This window comes from Ictalurus furcatus, chromosome 22 (assembly GCF_023375685.1).
Source record: "Ictalurus furcatus strain D&B chromosome 22, Billie_1.0, whole genome shotgun sequence".
In the NCBI taxonomy this organism is placed as follows: Eukaryota; Metazoa; Chordata; class Actinopteri; order Siluriformes; family Ictaluridae; genus Ictalurus; species Ictalurus furcatus.
In genome coordinates this window covers 6,611,791-6,635,994 of record NC_071276.1, presented here as the reverse complement: position 1 = coordinate 6,635,994, position 24,204 = coordinate 6,611,791, and the positions used below count along the sequence as shown (strand labels likewise).

The 24,204-nt window shown below is 42.1% G+C and overlaps 1 protein-coding gene across 1 annotated transcript in view; it reads right to left on the bottom strand.

Moving 5' to 3' along the window:
- Positions 1-3,791: 3,791 nt before the first annotated feature.
- LOC128625467 (uncharacterized) overlaps positions 3,792-24,204 on the bottom strand; it is an 82,128-nt gene continuing 61,715 nt past the window's right edge. Inside the window, exons 11-12 of the mRNA XM_053653782.1 lie at positions 21,870-22,004; positions 3,792-8,175 (exon numbers count right to left, since the gene is read on the bottom strand). Coding sequence (XP_053509757.1) covers positions 7,700-8,175; positions 21,870-22,004 — 611 coding nt within the window. The 3' untranslated portion in view covers positions 3,792-7,699. The remainder of the gene's footprint in view (positions 8,176-21,869; positions 22,005-24,204) is intronic.

Here is a 24,204-nt window from a genome sequence, read left to right as displayed (position 1 = left end):
TTGAGCTTGTGTTAACCCCAGACCTGATTTCAGGCATTTTAATAAAAAACACGTTAAAAAAACCCCCCATTGGCTGTGACTGAAATGGCATACTACCCTACTACACAGTAGATGAAAAGCAGTACGCAAGAAGGGTAGAAAAACAATAGGCGAGAAACAGTAGGAGAGAAATACCCGGATGGCGTACTGCTTCGGGCAAGATTTTGCAATGTGCAACTGACGGACACTACGCGAGTCAAAAATCCCATAATGCAATGGGACTGGTGAGGATGAGCTCAGAAAAAAAATGGCGTCGGTTCTTTTTAAGTTGTAACCTTGGTCAAACAGGACTTATTTAACAATACCCGAATAAATCGTTAACTTGTTGCATGTTTAAACAAGAACACAGTTGTGATCTCCATCATGTGATCTTAGCCGGCCAAGCTAACAGCAATGAATTTACCTCAGCATGTTAACCCCGCCCACATTACATTCCGAATTCAGTTAACTTTCCTGATGTGTATTTTGGCGTTAGTGCTTTAATCTGGTGGTCCTTTTAAAATTTTTGTGTTTATGATGACGACGAAGGTCACATGCCAGTTCCAACATGGCGGATGTAATATGTCCGGGATTGTATTCATACTACACACACATACTGATTAGTATGTACTGTTTCAACGGCCGTGCAGTAGGTACCGCATCGAATTCAGTACGTACCGTCACGGTGCGCGATTTCGGATGCAGCCAGTGACGTCAAGACGATGGAACCGGACGTGCAAAAATGCTAACTCATTTCTGGGTTTTAGGACTCGTTCCTGCAGCACTCTATTGGCTGATGTATGCTCATTAGAGCTGCACAACATCATGATGACACTGATATCGTGATAAATGATGTCTCAATACACTTTTCTGAGATATTGCAATATCTTTTAAAAACATTTTTAAAAACTTTTAAAAACGTTTTATAAATAATAATTACATTAGAAGCAGCTGATTTGATTTGTACGGAATCTTTAGAATGTAAACTTCATTCAAATTTATTTAAAGAACCCCGTTTTACCTTCGATTCAGCATTGAATAGTTCCATTTCGATAAAGTAACATTAAAGTCAGTTGTTTCTCAGGCTTTTTGATATGCTCAGAGTTTGGTGGCAAACTCATGACACATCAGGATAAAAAAAAAAGTCCAAGTATCATGATGATATACATTTTATGTCACATCGCTAGAAACATTAGTTCAGAAAAGAAAAGCGTTTTCACAGACTTTCATTGATTTTTCATTTTATTTAACCTCTAACAAGCCTGATGACAAAAACAGAATGTTTAAACATGATTACACAGAGAACTATGCGCTTCTCTTTTCCCTGCATCAAATTCAAGACAGACTCGTGTCTCGTCTGTTCAGAGTGCACAGTGCTGGTATGACACTGTAACGTGATGCACTGCTATGAAACTACACATAATTGCTTCAATGTGTCTTAGCAGTAGTAATGTTCAAGTATTAAAATGTCACTGTTGTTGCCAGTCAGTCACATTATACAGTCTCTCCAGGAGTTCTTGATTTTGCAGTCGCAGAAATGAACGCAATATCAAGTAAACTCACGAATATTCAAAGAGCTTGCAATTTTTCTAAATTGCCAAAAGATTTGGCCCAAGACGGGCGCGCGGTGGCTTAGTGGTTAGCACGTTCGCCTCACACCTCCAGGGATGGTGGGTCGATTCCCGCCGTGGCCCTGTGTGTGCGGAGTTTGCATGTTCTCCCTGTGCTGCGGGGGTTTCCTCCCCCAGTCCAAAGACATGCATGGTAGGCTGATTGGCGTGTCCAAAGTGTCCGTAGTGTATGAATGGGTGTGTGAGTGTGTATGTGATTGTGCACTGCGATGGATTGACACCCTGTCCAGGGTGTACCCCGCCTTGTGCCCGATGCTCCCTGGGATAGGCTCCAGGTTCCCCATGACCCTGAAGGAAGGATAAGCAGTATAGAAGATGGATGGATGGATGGATTGGCCCAAGACGTGTCACGTGACATCATCACAACGCACATTCAGCAGAAGCCTTCTTCTATTCACTTGCGTCGAACACGAGTACAGCTAAAAGGTCTCATTTACCAACAAACATCACTGTGAAAGATTGTGCAAAACTATTTAGTGCGATTGCAATTTCACCACGTTCAAGTAGTTTCCAGCGAAAAAAAAAAAAGTACACAAATTGCATCAGAAATTTAGAAAAAAAAGCCGCAGCAAAATCAGGCATCACAAAACATCTTCACAAAATCCTATACATACTGATTAGCTGCTGGTCTGGACCTTCGTAAGCTTACTTAGCTTAAATGAATATGCCCGGACTATACCTTTTTTTTTTTTTTTTTTTTTTTTAAGTGAAAGCTTGAGCTTGAGATGTTTTTTGCCTTGCAACTCCAGGGTTGGAGGTTCGAATCCTGCCTCTGCCCTGTGCGTGTGGACTTTGCATGTTCTCCCCGTGCTTCGGGGGTTTCCTCCGGGTACTGCGGTTTCCTCCACCAGTCCAAAGACATGCATGGTAGGTTGACTGGCATTTCCAAATTGTCTGTAGTGTGTGAATGTGTGTGTGATTGTGCGCTGTGATTGGTTGGCATCCGGTCCAGGGTGTCCTCCTGGGATAGACTCCAGGCTCCCCGCAACCCTGTGTAGGATAAGTGCTACAGAAAATGGATGGATGGAAATCTCCAGTCTATTAGAATTGCAATTATTACACACACACACTCACACACACAGACGCACAATATTCAGTTTTCATCAGTAATATTATCTTGAGGCAACGCATTTCTGCTCACTGTTCACTTGATATAAAGCTGAATAATTAATACTGCGCATTTCTTAACCCTTGAACACACAGTTGCAAATGAGCATCCCCTGGAACGCCGGTTCTCTCCAATTACCTGCTCCATTATTAATATAGTATGAACAAAATCTTATTGAGATTATAATGCGTATAATTATTACACCCGTTTAAGCTCTAATTATATGGCACATAGGAGAGTAAAACTTGAGAGAATTGCTGCCAGCAGCTGGTTTATAAACGATAATGAAAGCTCTCCATAACTTTCTTCAGTTCTCTTCCTCTCCCACTCTCTGGATGTCTTGCTTTGTAATGCTTAATCTTTCATTTTTGGGGGGTATTTTCTTCCCTCAGGTAGGTTTCAGAAACACTATAACCAGCTTTGAGTTGGTATTTATGCAGGTGATGTAGGGCATGTGGGGCACAGACACACACACAGACACACACACACACACACACTCCAGACTACATTAACCTCCCCTCGCTGCTCTGCCTCGATTTGCTTCATTAGAGTGCAAATCCACTCCCATCACCCTGAAGATGCCACAGGGCCAGGTCGATCTGCACTTATCTCTAGCATTCTTATAAAACCCTGGCATGCTTCACATCCTCCGTCCAATCTAGTCTGGATTTCTGTGCATGAACGCAGTCTTAGCGGGATGCTACACTTGAAGGCACTGATAAAGATAATTCCCTGAGCACCAAACTGGCAGAAACAATAACTGATGTAATTAGGTTTTACGCACAGTGTATGTTTCTGGCTGGTGTCTCTGATATAAAATGAAATGGAAATTTTTAAAGGGATGTTAGATCAATTGATGTCCATACATAGTATGTAGGATATGTCCGGTATACTTACCATTCCAGCCTTGTCGGAAAATATCATTTGGTGCATGAATGCACATTAATATGTCACAACATGCTATTAGAAGACAGGAAAACGTTCTGAGAGTCCAATGAACTGAAGTTTATAAGTGAATGCAGGATATTAAAGGAATATTACGTCATTTTTCGACCTAATTTTTTGGCCAAGACAGCTGTAGAATATAAATAATTACCAAGTACATAGGAAACAAGATTACTTGAAACTCACTAGTTGCAGTTTTGAGGGGCATTAATTGTGAAATACACATTTTCATAAATGATGAGCACTTTTAAGAATTATTCACCCATAGGTATTTATAAAGTGCTTACTTGGTGCAATTTGTCTTTCAGAGGGAGGCATTTGTGTTATCTACATACAGTACACTCACCATTCATTTTATTAGGAACACCCATACACCAGTACATTCATACGACTGTCCAATCAGTCAATCATGTGGTAAGAAAGAATGGTGCGTAAAACAAAAAACATCCCGTGAGCAGTATTCTGCAGGCAGAAATGCCTTCCTGATAAGAAAGAATGACCAAACTGGCTCTACAGGGTCTCCCAAACATCTCCATACACGGGGGGACTACGTCTGCCAGCATCACGTCGGTTGTGCCTTCGTCAGCGGGCAGATATTCGCGGACACTTCCAGACTTTTTGAGTTTGTTAGTAAGTTTGGCAGCAGTGTCGTGTGTGATGTGCTTATCATGTTTCCTGTTAAAGTCCATCGTAACCTTGGGACAGCTTCCCAATCCATTATATATATATATATAAACTAAGTATGAAAAAATTTGGAAGACATTTAGCTAAAAAGTGTTAATTTCCCTTACGCATGGAGACTTTTTGGGACACCCTGTAGCTGAATGAAAGACTTGGGTAACTCCAATAATCACTCATTACAGCCATGGTGAACAGAAAAGCATCTCAGAACACGTCAGACCTTGAGAGGGACGAGCTATAGCAGCAGATCATCACGCCGGGTTCCACTCCTGTTAGCCAAGAACAGAAATCTGAGGATACAGTTAGCATGGGCTCACAGACCCTGGACAGTTGAAGACAAAGTAAGCATTACCTAATACTCTTGATCTGTATCTGCATGATTTTATGCATTGTGCTGCTGCCACATGATTGGCTGATTGGATAACTGCATGAACGGGCAGGCGTACATTATTATATATAAGAGTCAGATTTTGTTGTTTATTAATCGAATAGAACCACCGCCCTTAGACTTTGATGACAAATACAATGGTGGTGAGTCAACAGGTTTTACATTGTTTTCTCAGTATAGCGAAACTAAAGTCTTGTCCATGGTAATCACACATGCATTACAAATACAACAGGTAGCGATTAGGTGGAAGAAATCCGGAGTATTCCTTTAATATGTGTGTGAGAAAAAAATCCCCATTAAACAAGTCCATGAGTACACATAACTCAATGCGTCTCTTAGAATTCATTTGAAATCCATTATTAAGTTCTGAAAGTTCCACATTTACACGCCTGAACCGTATTAGTCACATTAAACATTTTTGTGTTTAATCCTGGAACTGTGTAATTAAAGAAATGGACTGAGGCTGATTATGCTTTTGGCCTTTTCTATTCATGGCCATGGGAGATTTTTTATGAAATTAAGTTTTCGTTGTGACAAATGTGTGCGTGTGTGTGTGTGGGGTGGGGAGGGGGGGTTAGCATCAAGGCATAAGGGAAGGGTAAAAAAAAATAAAAATAACATGGAGGACAAATGCAGAATAATCAAGTTAGAGTTCAGAGAGGAAATAGCTCCTCCCGAGCCATTTGTGTTCCTGCAGGGAGGATGGAAGGAGAGTCAGACAGCTGAAGAGAGAGAGGTGAATACAGATAGATTGAGAGAGAGAGAGAGACATGCTCATGGCAAGAGCATAAAAGTAAAAGCAGGCCCTGAAGTGTTTGTGTACAAGGGAGGGAGTCTTATGCATAATGCATGACAGTGAAATTTAGGAAAGAAAGACTTAAGAGAAAGCGCTCTTTCCATCTAAAAGCTATGGGGCTAAGAAAGAAGAATGACTCCATTCGCATTTTACTCCTCTTATCTCATCTTCTCGCTCTGTCGTTCTACCTTTTGTATTCACGTCTAAGCTGTCAGAGAGGAAGACAGATGCATGGAGGTGACTAATGCGTCCCATGACTACCTTTGTGTTGAGAGAGAAGCAGCAAGAGAAAAGAGGAGGAGGAGGAGGAGAGAGAGAGAGAGAGAGAGAAAAGAAAAGGAGGACAACGACGCTGCTGTCTAATGGCAGAGATGTCATACTGTATCGTACAATAAGCGTGAGATGGAGGACTCAGGGGGGCGTCTTTTATGACCTGCTGTGGGTGCAGGGCCTAATCTGGAAGAAATATGCTAATGGTGTCAGTAACAAACATTCAAGCATCATGAATATTCAATGAATCCTGTGGTCTAAAGGCAACAAGCCACAAAAGTGCTCAATAAACAAATCTAACAGCTCGAAGATCGTACTGCTTTACAAAGGGAACGTGAAGTAGCCGATATACCAAGGCTCACTGTGCAAGAATCAACAAGGACACACAGACACAATTTAGTTATCAAAGACACACGGAATGAAAATCATAGTGCGTAGTGACGTGACGGATTTCTGAGTGAAACTGGAGATTTGGGCAGGAAACAACGTATGGCTGGAATTAGGCTTTATATCCGTTGGGATTTCACTGGATTGAGAAAAGAGGCGTTTTCAATATAAACAAATACGTGTTTTCACTCAGCGGGCCTCATCAAGCTGAATACAAACATTTTTTTTATTCGTAAATCATTCGCAGGAGCATTTATACAAGAAATTTTTTCATTTCCAAGAACAGCTCCGGAGTGTATGTATACGGAGCGTCATTAACGTGAACCATGATGTATAAGCTTCAGATCGTATCACCGTCTCAAGTTACTTCAGATTTATATAAAGGATTATGTTGTCAAGTTAAAATAGCTTACTTATTTCAACTGCGAAAGGAAGCAAAGAAAACAGAGCCGTAAAGTATCACAAATAAGACTTTAAATTAGGACCAAGAAAGAAATAAAAATGGCACCCCATAAGAACGAGAACATTAGCGTTGGATTTAGAGGGTTCTGTGGTAGCTCATCACCCTGAGTGGTGGGCATCGCTAAATCGAAAATCAGCTGCGCTGTGAATGTGAATGAATACTTTAAAGGTGGTTATCAATATGCACGTATGATTATGAAGAAAATCAATGTTCCTGAGGTTTGGCCTGCAAAAATCTTTTATTAAAAGGTTATTAAACGAGGCCCACTGATCGCTGGGGGAGGAGGAAGTAAATCGGGATTGCATTTTGATGGAAGAAACAAAGATTCGGTCATTTAAGTGGATGAAACAGATGGTGTGATCAGGGGCATGAACTAACAAGGTGAAAATGGTCAGGTGTGCAGGTTTGGGTTCATCTTGTCTTTAGTGTTCCTTACAAAAAAAAAAGTCAGATTAAATAAACCCAGAGTAAACTCTACCTATCCAAACAAAGGCAACACAGAGAAAATCGGCGCGATAATCAGGGCAGGGCTTGTTGCACTTTAAAAGACACACCTGCTTCGACAGCTTTTTGAAGGAATGAATAAAAACAGTGTTATTGTGTGATCCGGTAACGCACCCCTGGCTTGTCTCGCCTTGACCGAGGCCTAGAAAGCTGAAAGAAATAGACATGGACTTTGCTTGACATCGATGGAACAAGGCTCTTTAAGTGCTTTCATTTCCACCAGGTCTGTGTAGCCAGAGAGGCTTTTCTAACAGGCATTAGCACGTACACACACACACACACACACACACACACACACACACACACACACACACACACACACACACACACACACACACACACACACACACACACACACACACACACACACACACACACACACACACACACACACACACACACACACCCCACCTCACTATTCAAGAGCTTCAATATTTCACAGGACAGGCAAGTAGTTTAAAAATGGAGGGGTTGGACTTGTAAATGGTTTCTCTTCCTCTCAACATGTCTAGGTCTGCCACTCAGGTCTATCTACAGTCTTCCTGCTCTTGCTTCTGAAAGAACTCCTCCTCTTCAGCCCATCCTCCTCTCTGCCCGGCCTCTGGTTGAACCCCTTCTCTTGAGACGAGCTGTTTCTGGAGACATGGACCGATAGAGCTCTGCGGATCTCTCGGCTTCTCCGATTGGCTGGCGTGGTAGACGGCTCTTTAGGTGCAGCACTGGATTTTCCCGCACTTCCAGACTGAGCAGCAGGACTCTCACACGGAGCGCTCCCAGGACATGCCGATTGAAGCTGGTCCTTTTCTGTACTCACTTCCTTTCTCTGGGCTCGCAGGATGTGAAGGGTCTGAACGGCCTGCTGCTGCTCTTGCTGGAGGGAGTGTACCTGACTTGCTGCTTTCTCTCTGTTCTTGGTACACTCTTTCAGGAGCTTTTCCACAGTGTGCAGGAAATCGTGGCCATACTGCGCCAGGGCTTCATCTCCTACGTATACAGAAACACAGGACTGTTGAAAATCTCAAAAAAATAAATAAACACCACCTGAGATGCACAGCATCACATGCTAAATCATTTTTTTTTTTTTCTATTTCCTGGAAAAAAAGTCTCTTTTTGCTTAAGCTGATGTTAAGCTATATATAAGCATCCATATTAAGAGTGTAATTCAATGACACTATCTGTATCTGTTTAGGGCTCCAAATGTCTATTAGGATTTAAACCTGTGGTTGTGGGTGTGACCTAAACGAGAAGTTATTTTTTTAAATTAAATCTAAAATGAACTCTATCATTATGCATGGATTTAAAATTGTGCCAAAAGTACTGAATGTAACTTTTCAAGAAACAAACAAACAAAAATAGACAATGAGGAAGAAGAAAAACATTCTGTAACTGAAAACAGCGAACTCCGTGGTAAAACTTTCAATTCAATCAAATAAACAACGTTCTTGGTTAACGGTTTTCTAAGCTTCGTTTTCGCTAATCGCGGTTTATGAATACGCTGCCAGGGTTTTCGTCTACACTCTGCGAGTTTGCGTTCGCCATTCTGGCACAAATCTCACGTGTGGGCGGGGCTTAACAGTGGTTTACTTTCATTGGCTAGAGAGATTTGGATCGACAGCTCCCTGACCAGGAAGTAGAGACTATATTAATCTTTGTTACAGCAGCATTTCTAGCACCAGTGCAAAAAGTTAACATACAGCGTTATTACTGTAACTTTACTCTTAAACTAAAACAAACCAGCTATGCAGCTCCGTAACAAATGAGCCTCGATGGACCTTTTGCTCTCTGCTTTAATCCAGAGTTTACATTCAATTTACATCACACTCTTCCTTATAGAGAGGCAGAGCATGAGGCTCAAAACGAGGAGTGTAAAACAAAGGGAAGATAAATGAGGAGTTTGTTCAGATGGGAAGAGGTATGTGTCAGGAGAGCTGTAAATCTCTGTCAGGCCTCGGCAAAGTCACCTGACTAACAGAGGAAATACTTTCGCTAAGGGCTGCAGCTGTTGCATGGAAAACCCCTCAACTCGCTCACTTTCACGCCCCAATGCGTCTCATGCAAAAAATAACTTAAAAGCTTTGAAGAAATAAATTATATGTGTAAGGTGAGATAATGTTATCTATTTTATTGTGCAGTGGCATCTCACATGTTCAGAAAATGTAACGCTTGTAAGTCAAAGGAAATAAACCCTAACACAAAAACTCCAGGGCAGACTGCCGATTTTCTGCAGATTTGGACCTAAACACATCATATGACATCATCACAACGCACATTCAGCCAATGCCCTCTCTGATTACAGAGTACAGCTAAGAGGACTCGTTTACCAACAGATGTCACTGCGAAAGGCCACGCAAAACTATTTCACGCAAATTGCAATTTCACCAATTCGAGTAGTTTTCCGCAAAAAAAAAAACACAAAAAACTCGTCGCATCGCAATTGTAAATAAATAAAAAAAGCCACAGCAAAATCGAGCGTTTTTGGCCGCAACAATCACAAAAAATACAACTCTGCGATATCCTGTATGGACCGAAGAGCGAAGGTCGAGTCACATTAGCTATTTGTTTCTGAAGTACTGTCGTCGTCCGTCTCATAGAACAGAGACGCTTTCATTTTAACCGAAATTGGGACAAACAAATTCATCCTCTTGCATTACTTTACACTCCATGTCTATTTTTTTGCTCATGTGCAAAACTACTAATCACTTCGCTTCCACGCCTGCTCTGGGAGACAAAGGCAGCAGGAAAGTCATTGGTTCAAACAGTCAGTGGATGGAGTTTACTTTTCAAACATCATGTTCTAGCTAGTGACAGTCCTTTTTGGTAGCTTGACTGCACGTTTCAAAATAAAAGTACAGTATCATGTAACTAAGATAATACTGGCTAGCTACTGTACATCATGCCAAATTACTGATGTTAGCCATCTCTGTTCGAAATGGATGTAACGCTGCGTTTACATCCGATTGCATGATTCTGATTAAGACAATATTCGGATTCTCACCCCTGGAATATGCACGTTTTAATCGGAAAAGTGTTGCATGTAAACACTTTATTCAGAAAATCCACTAAAAGGAGATATACATCCCAGAGTTGAAGTTGTTCTGTACTGAGGAACGGGCTAAAACTCCTCCAAGCCAACGTACAGGACTGATCAACACTTACCGGAAACATTTATCTGCCGTTTTAATATTGTCCTCGATAAATAAATGGCCAAGTATAATGTTTTTATTTCATTTATTTAATTGGGTTCACGGACTTGTTTGAAAATCTCATGTTGTTTTAGGTCATATTTATGCAGATAAATAGAAACTTCTAAAGGGTTCACAAACTTTCGAGCACCACTGTATGTGCATGCTCAGTCTGCAAGGAATTGTGGGTGCTAACCAATGCTTATCTGTGGCTAGGTATTTAGGAATGTCAACTCAGGCATACTTACAACAACCGTGCATACGGGAATATTCCGATATCTGTATGCATATAAACATCGTATTCAGAATACGGCTGCAACCCGAATATAGACTGTACATGGAATTTGCTGTGCATGTAAACGTAGTCAGCGTTACTGTTACACTATGTTTTCCATTATCCATTATTCAATGTGCATTAAAGTTAACCAACCTTATCACCAACACTAGGATTCACAACATTATGCACTAAGGTAGCGTTAGCTAGTTAACTAGTGCTGACTGCTACATAAATACTCTATCGTTATGTATCTAATTAGTGCAGTTAACAGATATTTGACTACCTGTCTAATGTAAATAAGTATCAGACAAAAGCACGTATTTTATGAGTGACATGTAATTTAGAACAAGTTAAGAATCTTTGATCGGCATTGTATTTATTAGCATTTCTTCTGCAAACTTTATCTTTCCAGCATTAAAGCATGTTTCAGTTCAACCATTATCCTGTGTCCAATTCGAGAGGAGCTGCAGTCAGAGAGGAACACGATCGTTCCCACCCGTTCGTTCGGACAGTGCTAACGGACAGAAGCAGTATGGATTCGGCGGGTCTCTTAAGCCCTGTATGAATTCTAGGCGCGTTTTTATCAGCTCACTGGGTGTTAAGTGCCCTAACACATCACCTCTATGGTGTAGAGCTACTATCTGAGATAAGCAGGTTCAGAGGCAGGTCCGGGGACTGACTGACACACACAGATATAGTGATAACAGGCAAAAGACAAAGGAAAATTCACTAAAATGCACTGCTGTCACCTAGAGCACAATATATTCTATAGAAATGTTACCCAGCCTGATAACAAACAATTGTAACTGGGGAAATAAAAACGCTCAAGACCAGACACTATCTTGTTTTGAAGTAAATCGTGTTTCGCCAAGGTGCTTTCATATCTCTGAAACAGTCGGGGCAGATAAATGGAGGTTTGAAAAGTCCCCAAACCTGACATTTCAAAGGTCAGAAGAGACGCTTTATCTTTCCTTGCTTTCATATCCTAGTGATTTATATCCACATGATTTTTCTCTTGTGATTGCTATATTTGGAAGCGTGTTTCTGGCTTCGCTGCACAACACGAATGTATCTACTGTCGAGGTGAAAGATGGCTGACATTACTTTACTTCAGAAGAGAATAAACAGTACTTCGACAAAGCCAATAAAAATAGCCTCTGTTAAGAATACCTGTACCTCTGCTCATTCATGCTATTATCCAATCAGCTAAATACGTGACAGTGGCATGCAGATACAGGTCAGGAGCTTCAGTTAATATTCACGTCAAGCATCATGTAATCTCAATAACTTTCAGCATGGAACGGTTGTTGGTGCCAGACGGGTTTGAGTATTTCAGAAAAGGCACATGTGCATGCAGTCGATGAGAGATTGTTGAGAGAGGTCAAAGGACAATGGAAAGACTGGTTTGAGCTGACAGGGAGTCTACGGTAACTCTTTATAACCATGGTGAGCAGAAAAGCATCACAGAATGCACAAGATATTGAGGTGAATGGGCTACAACAGCAGAAGACCACATCGGGTTTGACTCCTGTCAGGCAAGAACAGAAATCTGAGGGGACAGTGAGCACAGGCTCACCCAAACTGCACAGCTGAACTGGACTCTTATAGGAAGGGTAAAGAAATATCAGCTAAGTAATTTTGTTAACAATACTTGCTGCCAAGATAAACTTTTCAGTTATCCCATGAAGAAGTTATGTAACTAACACAGCTATGAGGCAGCGTGATGAGGAGGACCCGCTGCACTACTGCTCGTTGAAGATGTATCGTACCTAGTCAAGTGTATTAGGACAGTCGATTATTGGTATAAGTAATGGATAGCGACGTGGAGGCGAAGCTGGCCTCCAAGGAGTGCATTAAAACGGTGTAACGTACACCTAGCCGTGGATTTTCCCGCTTATACTGTCGTCACTTGCCAAAATTGACAAGTTAAAGCTGTGATTGATGTGATTAGTTATTTTATATACGGGTCGTTAGATCTAGAATTCTGCTCTAAATCATACTCCAAGATAAAGAAGTGCGATAAGATTACAGTTATTTGAAAGAATGGTAATACATAAATAATTATTAGAGAGAGAGAGAGCGCGAGATTGTGCATGTGTGAATTACCTGCGTCTGTGCCGCGTCTCTACTAATAATGAAGCTGTGAGTTTAACTGTATGTTACTCTGGTTACAGCTATCTATAGCCAGCGCGTTATTGTAGAACGATGATTAAACTGACTGGAACTACCTGTGCATTATACGGTTTTAACGCCCACCTTTCAGCCAATCAGAATCGAGTATTCGGACAGACCATGGTATAAATGAAAAGGAATCTTCGTAATGGAGCACAGAGTTACCATACAGTATATAATGTTTTAAAGTGACACAGTACTAAATGACATAGCTGTGAAACTCACCGTAAAAAGTGACAAATACGAAAGCAGACATATTTCGATCTGAAATAAGTTCTGAAGCCTGCAGTTAGCTGCCACACTCTCGCTGCTATTTGCCAGACTAAAGAGAAGATGCTCCATAAGGCTACATAAATATCTCTCAGAAGCAACATTATACGGATGATTGAACGCAATGATGCACCCCTTCTGCAGAGCCACGTCAGGCCACGAAAAGCCGGCATTCCACCAGCTCATTGTGTAAATATTTGCCGTCGGTGTCTCCAGTCGGAGCAGTTTTGCAGAGTGCGAGTGCTTGGCACCAGGGGTGAGAAAGAGAGCAATAGATAGATTTACAGAGAGTGAGGGTAAGAGAGAGGTGTAAGGGAGAAGCAGCACAGGAAAAGCTTGGGGCGGTTAGAGGCTGCCTTGCTGAAGACCACACACACACACACACACACACACACACACACACACACACACACAGAGAGAGAGAGAGAGAGAGAGAGAGAGGGAGAGAGAGAGGGAGAGAGAGCCCCAAGGAACCAGGGCCACCTAAGGAAAAACTGGAACGGTGCAGAGAGAGAAGCGGAGGTGTTTGAGTTGGAAAGCTGATGAAGGCTGTTCATTCCACTGTTTGGGATGGAAGAACGTGAAGCAGGGCATTGGCTTGTGTTTCAGATGGCTTTCGCATGGCTATGGTGGAAATATAATACTATTAATAATAATCTTTATTTTCGTAGCACCTTTCATAGAAAGAAGCAGCTTTATAGGAATAACAAAAAAAAGAATCTTCATGAAGCTGTAAGCATGCTCCGGTTCAAAAGTAATAAAATAAAGTATTAATGAGAAGTTTCCGCAAAACAAAAAAAATTTATCGTTTTTTGTTTTAAATCAGCTTCACCATTTTTTTTCCTCGCTTGTAATAGTGAAGCTTGAGGAAATCAGCATAAATATTGAGAAAAAATAACTGGAAAAAGGAGTCTGTTAAACTAAACACACAGACGCTACGTCATTAACCATTTTAAATATTAATATAAAGAACTTGTACTTGCAAGGAAGCCATGACGCCTGCCAAAAATGTATTGTATATACGCTTAGAGATCACACAGATGACAAACAGGCAAATAACTTAATGGTAGTGAAGGGTAGTGCTCACAGGGCTACATGACATCTACAGTATATAAACCCTTCCTGACAACAGGGGGGCGCAGGATGGCTTAGTGATTAGCACGTTCACTTCACACCTCCAGGGTTGGGGGTTCGATTCCTGCCGCTGCATGTCCAAAGTGTCCGTAGTGTATGAATGGGTGTGTGTATGTGTATGTGAGTGTGCCCTGCGATGGACTGGCACCCTGTCCAGGGTGTACCCCGCCTTGTGCCCTATGCTCCTTGTGATAGGCTTCAGGTTCCCTGCGACCCTGTAGGATAAGCGGTATAGAAGATGGATGACAATTGGGATACATCTACATAAACACTTACAAAAGCATTTTGATGCTTACTGTTCATGGGGCATATTCTAATAAGATGCGTGACTCTTTCTGGGTTGAAAACTGTCTTCACAGTGACATAATGATAAAAATGTGACATACCTTGTCAAGTGAAATTGGGATGTTCCCTGAAGAGAATGAGATTTAATGCGAATAGCATGGATCGTACCAATATGGAACATAGCTACCAACATGGGAGGGGGAAGGCTAATATGTGCTTCATTCAAGACACTTGAAGCCAGCCAACCGCATCTTTTCCGAAACTGCTGCTCATGGTATTTCACACTCAGAGGAAAAGTGCTATCCCCCCCTCTTTCCCATACATGAACTCACAGATGCTCATGAGTGGCTAGTGTCTCTGTGACTGACAGGAAAGAGAGACAGAGAGAGTATGCCATCCGTCCCACCCAGAAAACACGGCCAATTATGCTCCCTAGACAATATTGCTGGCATTCGAACTCATGACCTCTGGACAAAAGGGCAAACGTGGTTCTTTTGGGAGCCTCTTATGATATTTTTATGAGTACTTAAGCAAGGTCTTGACGTCCAAATGCAGTGGTAAAATCTGCAGTGGATTTTTTAAAAAACCTAAAATTCCTTGCTTATGGACGTCCAGATACGCAACGAATGTGAGTGACCGGTGACAACAGTAACATTTTAATACTAAACTATTACTGGCTAGTTTATTTACATAGAGTCCTGTGGAAAAAAAAAGTACACCCCATGGAAATTGTTGGCTTTTTGACATATTTGGACAAGCAAACATTTGATCATCTTTGAAGCCGTGCCTATTAACGAAATTGATATACCTGAACAAAACCACAAGGAAAATGAGCTTTTTCAATCAATTATTCAACAGAAATGTTATTCAACAGAAACAGAAATGTCAATAGATGTGATATTCATCTGTGGAAAAAGTAAGTACTAGGTTCTAAGGCCAAAATGTGCATCGCCCCCTTTAGCAGAAATAACTTCTTGTAGGCGTTTTGTATAATTGTCCACCAGCCTTGCTGGAATTTTTGACCACTCTTCCATGCGATATTCTTTCAGTTGCAAGATGTTTGAGGGTTTTTTCGCATGTACTGCCGGTTTCAAATACCCCCACAACATTTCAACATTTCCACAAAACTGCACTCCCTAAGCAGGATCTAATCACTGGCACCCAATCGTGAACACCTGATTCTAATTTTATGGATGTGAAGGTGTGATAAATATAGGGGTCTACTTACATTTTCCATGCGACTGATCTGTGTTTTGCTCATTTAAATTGCGAAAATGACGACAAAATGTCAATTTTATGTCATTTGATAGACTGTATCACCTTTATTAATAAACACTGTTTCAAAGAGGATCAAAAGTTTGCTTGTCCAAATATGTCAAAAAACCCAACAATTTCCATGGGGTGTACTTATTTGTTCACACGCCTGCATATGAAACATTTCAAATTGGTTATCGTTTGCTTCTCACAGCTCTTCGTGTTAAAACTACAGACTTGTATTTGTCTGTAAACGTTCTGTTTTTTGTTGCTTTTCTTGCTTTTAAATAGGCCATGTTGCCAGTTTATCAAAAAATGGGTAAATAAAAAGAAAAATCGATGAAAAATCCACAAACTCTCCTGTTTCTAAACAATAGTCTCCATCCCTGTCGCTACTCTCTGGTCTGATGAGCTGCGTTCAGCTAAATAACCCTTTCCAGAACCTTCACACTAACTGTCCTTCAGCAGTGGAATGAACTTCCAACCTCAATCCGGACTGCAGAATCTGTCACTATCTTCAAAAAACAGCTAAAAGACCCACCTCTTCTGTGAACACTTAACTAACCCTTAAAACGCCAACACCATATTATCCTAAAAAAAAAAAAAAAACACTTACACCTCTACTCTGTGCATTTGCTTCTCTAGAACTCAATTAAAGATCATGTACGGTAGCACTACTTGTATTGTTCTCCGCTTGATATATAATGCTTTGCTTGTATTTCCTCATTTGTAAATCGCTTTGGATAAAAGCGTCTGCTAAATGAATAAATGTAAATGTAAGTAACTGACAGAAATGCACATGACTAGACACGCAGCAACAGACGATCTGCTAAGATCTCACACAGAAGTAGTGCTGATTCACGTTTAAAAACAAAAGTTGTTTTTTTTTATGTTAATAGCTCTGCTACAGTATTTCCATCAGCTCGGAAAATCTTAACAACATGTTCATTGGACAGATTCACTCTTTATGATCACTGCTCTGTATGAACACGACTCTTCAGGACAGTACGCTGTCTGCAGAATTCATTTGATGCAGTGCAGCAGACACTGGTTTCATTTGACTACACTACATTACAATCAGCGTTTCTACTGAATTCAGCCGAGGACAAGAAGAGAAGCATGAGCTGAAGTGTGAACCTTGGAGTGTGTAGGCTACAGTGTGGGACATTTGTGACAGGTGCAGCAACATCCACCGTCACACAGCCCTGGGTGTCACATTTATTATCCAAGAGCATGCAGTAATAGTGTGTGTATGTGTGTGTGTGAGAGTGTGTGTGAGTGTGTGTGTGTGGTTATTAAGGGCTGATGTCAACACTCAAGTCTGCTGAGTGGAGTCTAATCAGGCCTGCACTGCCATGGGCTCCTACATGGGGAGGTCTGGGCTGCAGTCCATGTCTGTCACACACCCATAACCACACACCAACACCGAGCACGGATAAGTGACTCACACACTCGCAGAACCACACATCAGGGCCAACTGCAGCCTGCCCACACACACACACACACACGCACGCACACACGGTCCCCACCAAGATGTAAAAACATGCCTACACACATACACATAGAGGACTAAAACTTTCCTTTCTATTTCTTTCTTGCTCACTCACTCACTCACTCTCTCTCTCTCTCTCTCTCTCTCTCTCACTCACACACACACACACACACCATACCACGTTATTACACATCACTGCACACTTTCACAAGGTGGCTGTTTATGTTCACACCACGTCACACCCTTTCACGCACTCGTGTTAGTTTTTTGTTGAGCCGTTCCATTACACCAGCGTCCCTGCCTTACTTTCTGTCTCAAACTGTCTCACTCTCTCCCACAATCCTTCTCTCACTCTCTCGCTCGCTGTCTCACTCATTCACTCACTCACTCAATCAATCCCACAATCCTTCTCTCACTCTGTCGCTCTTACTCACTCCCACACTCACAGCCTCACTCACTCCCACAATCCTTCTCACTTGCTCTTTCACTCACTCACTGCCTCAATCATTCCCACCCACCTACACACACACACACAATCCTACTCTCACTCCTTCACTCCCACACACACACACTGCTTCTCTCTCTCACTCACTCGCTCGCTGTCTCTCTCACTCACTCGCTCGCTGTCTCTCTCACTCACTCGCTCGCTGTCTCTCTCTCTCACTCGCTCGCTGTCTCTCTCTCTCACTCGCTCGCTGTCTCTCTCACTCACTCGCTCGCTGTCTCTCTCACTCACTCGCTCGCTGTCTCTCTCACTCACTCGCTCGCTGTCTCTCTCACTCACTCGCTCGCTGTCTCTCTCACTCACTCGCTCGCTGTCTCTCTCTCTCACTCGCTCGCTGTCTCTCTCTCTCACTCGCTCGCTGTCTCTCTCTCACTCGCTCGCTGTCTCTCTCTCACTCGCTCGCTGTCTCTCTCACTCACTCATTCGCTCGCTGTCTCTCTCTCTCACTCGGTCGCTGTCTCTCTCACTCGCTCGCTGTCTCTCTCTCACTCGCTCGCTGTCTCTCTCACTCACTCATTCGCTCGCTGTCTCACTCACTCGCTCGCTGTCTCACTCACTAACTCACTCGCTGTCTCACTCACTAACTCACTCGCTGTCTCACTCACTAACTCACTCGCTGTCTCACTCACTAACTCACTCGCTGTCTCACTCACTAACTCACTCGCTGTCTCACTCACTAACTAACTCACTTGCTCGCTGTCTCACTTTTCAACTCTCAGAATTCTACTGATGATTCAAACAATAATTAGAGCTAGTTGATGGTGATTATGATGATGAGGATGTATCATGATCAACTGTTTAGATAATGTGTGTATTATCAGCACTTCTATAAAACTGACAGGTTTAAAGAAGGCAGCATACTTGACAGAGTCTTGGTTACCTGTAATAATGCAGATATATCTGAACATCTGTAAAACCAAACACACAGTCCCAATATCTTATTGGCTTAAAATATAATTCTCTGCTTTCTTTAGTTAAAGGTATGCAACTTTTGCACTCAGGTGTATTTTTATACCAATTGTTTCATTTTCCCTCATTTTCCATGGTAAATATTTTCCATGGTAGACATTAAATAAAGGAGTCATTAAACCCAACCCCCCCCGGCATTATGTTGGGGCGGAAAATAGGCTAAAAAGTTTATGTTTCTATTTATATGAGTGTTTTTTGCCATGTTTCCCACCTCTAACAATAACAAACTTGTGAATTAAACTCTGATATTCTAGAATCTGTTAATACTGAGTGCAAACTGAGAGCTGAAGCGGCAGCAACTAAATTAGTGAAAGCGTTGGCGAGTTTCGGGGTGGGATGGTGTGGGGGTGGAGTTAAGTAAGCAACGGCTTTCAGCATTGTGCCGAAATGTCCCTGCCTGCTGGAATCTTTTTCCCCTCTGTGTGAAAGCATGTGCGAATCCCCCAACAGCTGTTGTCTGTGTTTGTAATGGAAAAACACAAGGATTTGAATTAGGGCAGGAAGATTCTGGCAGGAATGAGGGAAAGAGTAGCAGGACAGACGTGATCGAGAAGGAGCAGACAGAAGTGTATTAAACATTCGGATTACACATTTAAAATAAATACACAGATTCAAAGCCACACCTAGACTGTAGGCTTTTCTTCCATCTGCTCATTTTCACAGGGAAATGTGTTTAAGTGAATCAAAACTGCGTGTTTAGTAGCCGTCCTGTCCAGTTTAGTAGCCAGAATACTGAAATGACAAATAAAGGGAGCAAAAGACAGAGCTGGCACGTTTGCCTCGCGCCTCCGGGGTTGGGGGATCGAATCCCACCTCCATCCTGTGTGCTTCCTGTGCTTCGGGGGTTTCCACGGTGTACTCCAGTTTCCTCACCAGTCCAAAGACGTGTTGTAGGCCGATTGACATTTCAATATTGTCACCGTTTGTGAATGGGTGTGTGAATGTGTGTGATTGTGCCCTGCGTTGGATTGGCACCCCGTCCAGGGTGTCCCCTGCCTTGTGCCCAGAGTTCTCTGGGATAGGCTCCAGGCTCCACGCAACCCTGTGTAGGATATGTGGTATGGAAAATGGATGGATGGATGGATAGTTTGCCTGCTCCTGATGTTACTTTATGTATGAATATGAAATATATAGGCTGAAAAGCAAGATTGTTTATAGCCTAATGTAAGAGATATATAGTTTAAATATATAGAGTTTATATAGAGATATATAATATATAGAGTTTATATAGAGAGTTTATATAGAGATGTAGAGTTTATAGCTTAAAGTAAGCGAAATATAAGGAAAGGAAATATAAGCAAGTCAAAGCTGACAAACTCTTGAGGAGGATTGTAGCCTGCTCTTTGGTGAACAGGACATCACCGTTATTTTTCCTTAATTTTGTTAATTAATGCTTCCTTGATGATAATTTCTGTATGGTAGGAAACTCTAGTTTAGAGTTACCTCATACAAACCTGTTATCTCATACAGCCTAAATACTACATCAAGTCAAAGTCAGCAGTCATTTTTATAAGCAAACTCAAGTGTTTGACCTTTCCTGAAGCTGAAGAAGGAGATGACTAAGGTCTGGTTAGGGATTCCATTACCAGCAGTGAAAAACTTTCAGAATGCGAAGAAACAGACGCAATGACACAACCAGAGTGGGAGGAAAATGATGACCGTTTCAGTATTTTGAAGTAAGGGTATGCAAAAATTTGCACTCAACTGTATACACCGTTCAGCCATAACATTAAAACCACCTGTCTAATATTGGGTAGGTTCCACTTGTGCCACCAAATCAGCTCTGACCCGTCGAGGCACGGGCTCCACAAGACCTCTGAAGGTGGGCTGTGGTATCTGGCACCAAGATGTTAGCAGCAGATCCTTTAAGTCCTGTAAGTTGAGGTGGGACCTCCATGAATCGAACTTGTTTGTCCAGTACATCCAACAGATGCTCAATCAGATTGAGATCTGGGGAAATTGAGAGCCAAGTCAAGACCTTGGACTCTTTTTCAGGTTCCTCAATCCATTCCTGAGCAATTTTTGCAGTGTGGCAGGGCGCATTATCCTGCTGAAAGAGACCACTGAAATTAGGGAATACTGTTGTCATGAAGGAGTGTACTTGGTCTGCAATGACCAAGTTTAGGTTGGTGATACGTGTCAAAGTAACATCCACGTGAATGCCAGGACCCAAGTTTTCCCTGGCAGAACATTGCTCAGAGAGTCACACTTCCTTCACTGGCTTGCCTTCATCCCATAATGCATCCTGGTGCCATCTCTTCCATCTCCAGTTAAGCAACACACACGCACCCGGATGTTCACGATGCAAACAAAAACATAATTCAATAGACCAGGCCACCTTCTTCCACTGCTCCATGGTCCAGTTCTGATACTCACGTGCCCATTGTAGGCGTTTTCGGTGGTGGACAGGGGTCAGCATGAGCACACTGACCGGTCTGCAGCTATACAGCCCAATATACAGTAAGTTGCGATGCACTGTGTTCTGACTCCTTTCTGTAACAGCCAGTGTTATCTTTTTCAGCAATTTGTGCTACAGTAGCTCTTCTGTGGGATCGGACCAGATGGGCTAATCTTTGCTCCCCATGCTCACCAATGAGTCTTGGGCTCCCTTGACCCTGTCACTGGTTCACTCGTTGTCCTTCCTTGGGCCACTTTAGATAGATACTAAACATTGCATACTAGGAACATCTCACAAGACCTGCTGTTTTGGAGATGTTCTGACCCAGTCGTCTAGCCATCACAATCTGGTCCTTGTCAAAGTCGCTCAGATCCTTCCAACACATCAACATCTACAACTAACTGTTCACTTGTTTCCTAATATATCCCACCCCTTGACAGCTGTCACTGTAATGAGAGAATCAATGTTATTCACTTCATCTGTCAGTGATTTTAATGTTATGGCTGATCGGTGTATTGTAATAATAAATAAAGAACTCAGCTTTGCTCAACTTTTGGCAGAAATCACAATACAGGGATAACTGTGGGAATTTTCTAGGACATTACCAATAATTCAAAAGCGTAAGGATCACGAGCTGATTCAGGCTTAGAAAGAAGATTTTAGTTCAACAGAGAAAGAGATATAGTAGAGAGAGAGATAGAGAGACAAAGAGATAGAGTCTGAAACAGACATTGATCCACCTTCACTCTTTGAAGGGCCGAAGGCATCCACCGCCTCTCGTATCTGCGCCAAGTTGCTCTTAAAAGCTGACAGAAAGCGGTGAAGTGCAGTCTCTGACGCTGTGCTCCTCAGATCCTCGTAGCATGAAAGGACATCTGGGGAAAAAAAAGGGGGGGGGGGAGAAAAGTGAGAAAAGAGGGGAGAAAAGCTGGCTGTATCAAACAGAATGGCTCAGATGTGCATGGCTAATGGAGATGTGCATCTCAAAACACAGAGGAGCTACTATATTTCCAATTCTATGTGAAGAGTGTTGCGTAAAATGAAAATTACACACCGGCACCAGTGAAGTTGAAAAATGTACACCAGGGATTGTTGTACTTTTGAAACATATTTTGATAAACTGGAACTGTTTGAATTGAATCACCCTGGAATATGTTCTTATGAAGCGGTTAATTCGATTTCAGAAACATTACGCCTTTTTCTTTTTTAGTTAGTGTTGCTTCCAAGCTTTCGGTCTGCCTGTGTGCTTTGTGCCAGCCACTTAGCGAGGCCATCCAGGAAGATTATTTTTGGACCCTTTTCTGGCCGCAAGCTTCAGAATCTTGGAGGTTGCAATCTGATTGGCTGTCTACATTTCTGTTTGCACAGCATGCATCTCTATGCACTGTGTAGACACTGTGTCAGCTTCGTTTTAAATGATGCAAAACAGCGAGCTCTTCAGAACAAAATATACCGTAGGCACTGGAGTGAAGAAAAGCGTATAGTATCTCAAAAGTGTTTAATATCAAGCTGTTGTTAAATAAGATAATCTTGCATGCTTGTCAGTCGGCTGTGTGAAAAAGTCAGTGGTTGGTCTCTCTGACACTCAGATTTCCTCTTTCTCTGAAACTAGAGGCTTATTGGCCATGTTTAGTTATAAAACATGCTAGATCCTATAGTGAATGCTAGATATCGGTCTTCAAAAGACCGAAGGATACGCGTTCTTGTGCTTTCAAGAGATGTAAGATGTGAAAAATCTATAGACCCTCCACCCATTGTACTAATGATGTTCCAGAGCTCTGGTATGCACAACGCACAGCAAGCGCAGATCTGCGGTGACCTCACAAGTCTCTTACAGCTGTGTTTCCCCAAGCCAAGCTTCAGGAAATCCACACAGTCCACATGTTTTGCTCTGTCTCAGTTCCTGAATGGCCTCACTAAATGGATTTAAATGGATGGCAAAATGCTGAAAGACCAAATGCTTGGAACATTAACTTTGTTAAAAGTAAAAAAAACAAAAGTCTGTAATTATGTGAGGAACTATATAAACATGAGATAATAGACTTTAATTTGTTCATCAACACAGAAAAAGAAAAGGTTTGGGTTAAATGTTTGCAGAATGTAGAAATAATACTGTATCTGTTTTGTTTTAAAAACTGAACATGATTCTCACCATCTGAGGCTTGCTAGGGTTTGACTCACTCAGCTGTCTTTAATGAAAAGTAGATATATATTTATGAACTGTTCACTGTTAGCAACAATGATGGTTTGTCCCGTATCATACCACATGGCTGTGAACCAATATTCCAGGCAAACTAGAGGACAATAAGCACATGTTGGTTGTTTGTAAATGAACTTACTGCAAATAGTTTTTTTTCCAAAATCGCTTGCTCTCAAACTGTTGCTATGTAATAGTGCTCTCTCTCTCTCTCTCTCTCCCTGTCTCCCTCTCCCTGTCCCTCTCGGTCTCTCTCTCTATCCCTGTCCCTCTCTCTGTCTCTCTGTCTCTGTCTCTCTCCCTCTCACTCCCTCTCCCTGTCTCTCTCTCTCTCCCTCTCACTCCCTCTCCCTGTCTCTCTCTCTCTCTCTACCCGTCTCTCTCTCACTCACACACACACCACATATTCCATTTGATTGTATGCTCCAGGTGTGATGCAATCTGTAACACAGCAACTGTTGACCATCTGGGGGACTGGAAGGGGGAGGGAGGGGGGTTATGCTCTACATTATGCAGAGGCAAAGCAGGAGGTCCAGCATTAGGCTTTTAATGAGGAGTTATGTGTGCCTATGAAAGGAGTGGAGAAGCACTTGGCTTGGCTCTATTCCAAAAACAAATGTATCTTCAGGTGCAAGATTCAGCTTATTTACCACACACATACACACACACACACACACATCCATATACACACTTTGGTATGTATGCCTGCTGCTCCCCACTAGCACTTTGTTATCATCACCTCCTGAATGGCTTCACTAAGCAGCTGTTCTCATGTACTGCTGCAGACACTCACACATGCCAAAACACAAACGCACGCAAAAGCACTACACGCAATTTAACGCAAAACCTTCCCAGTATTCATCCAAGCTGCAGATGAA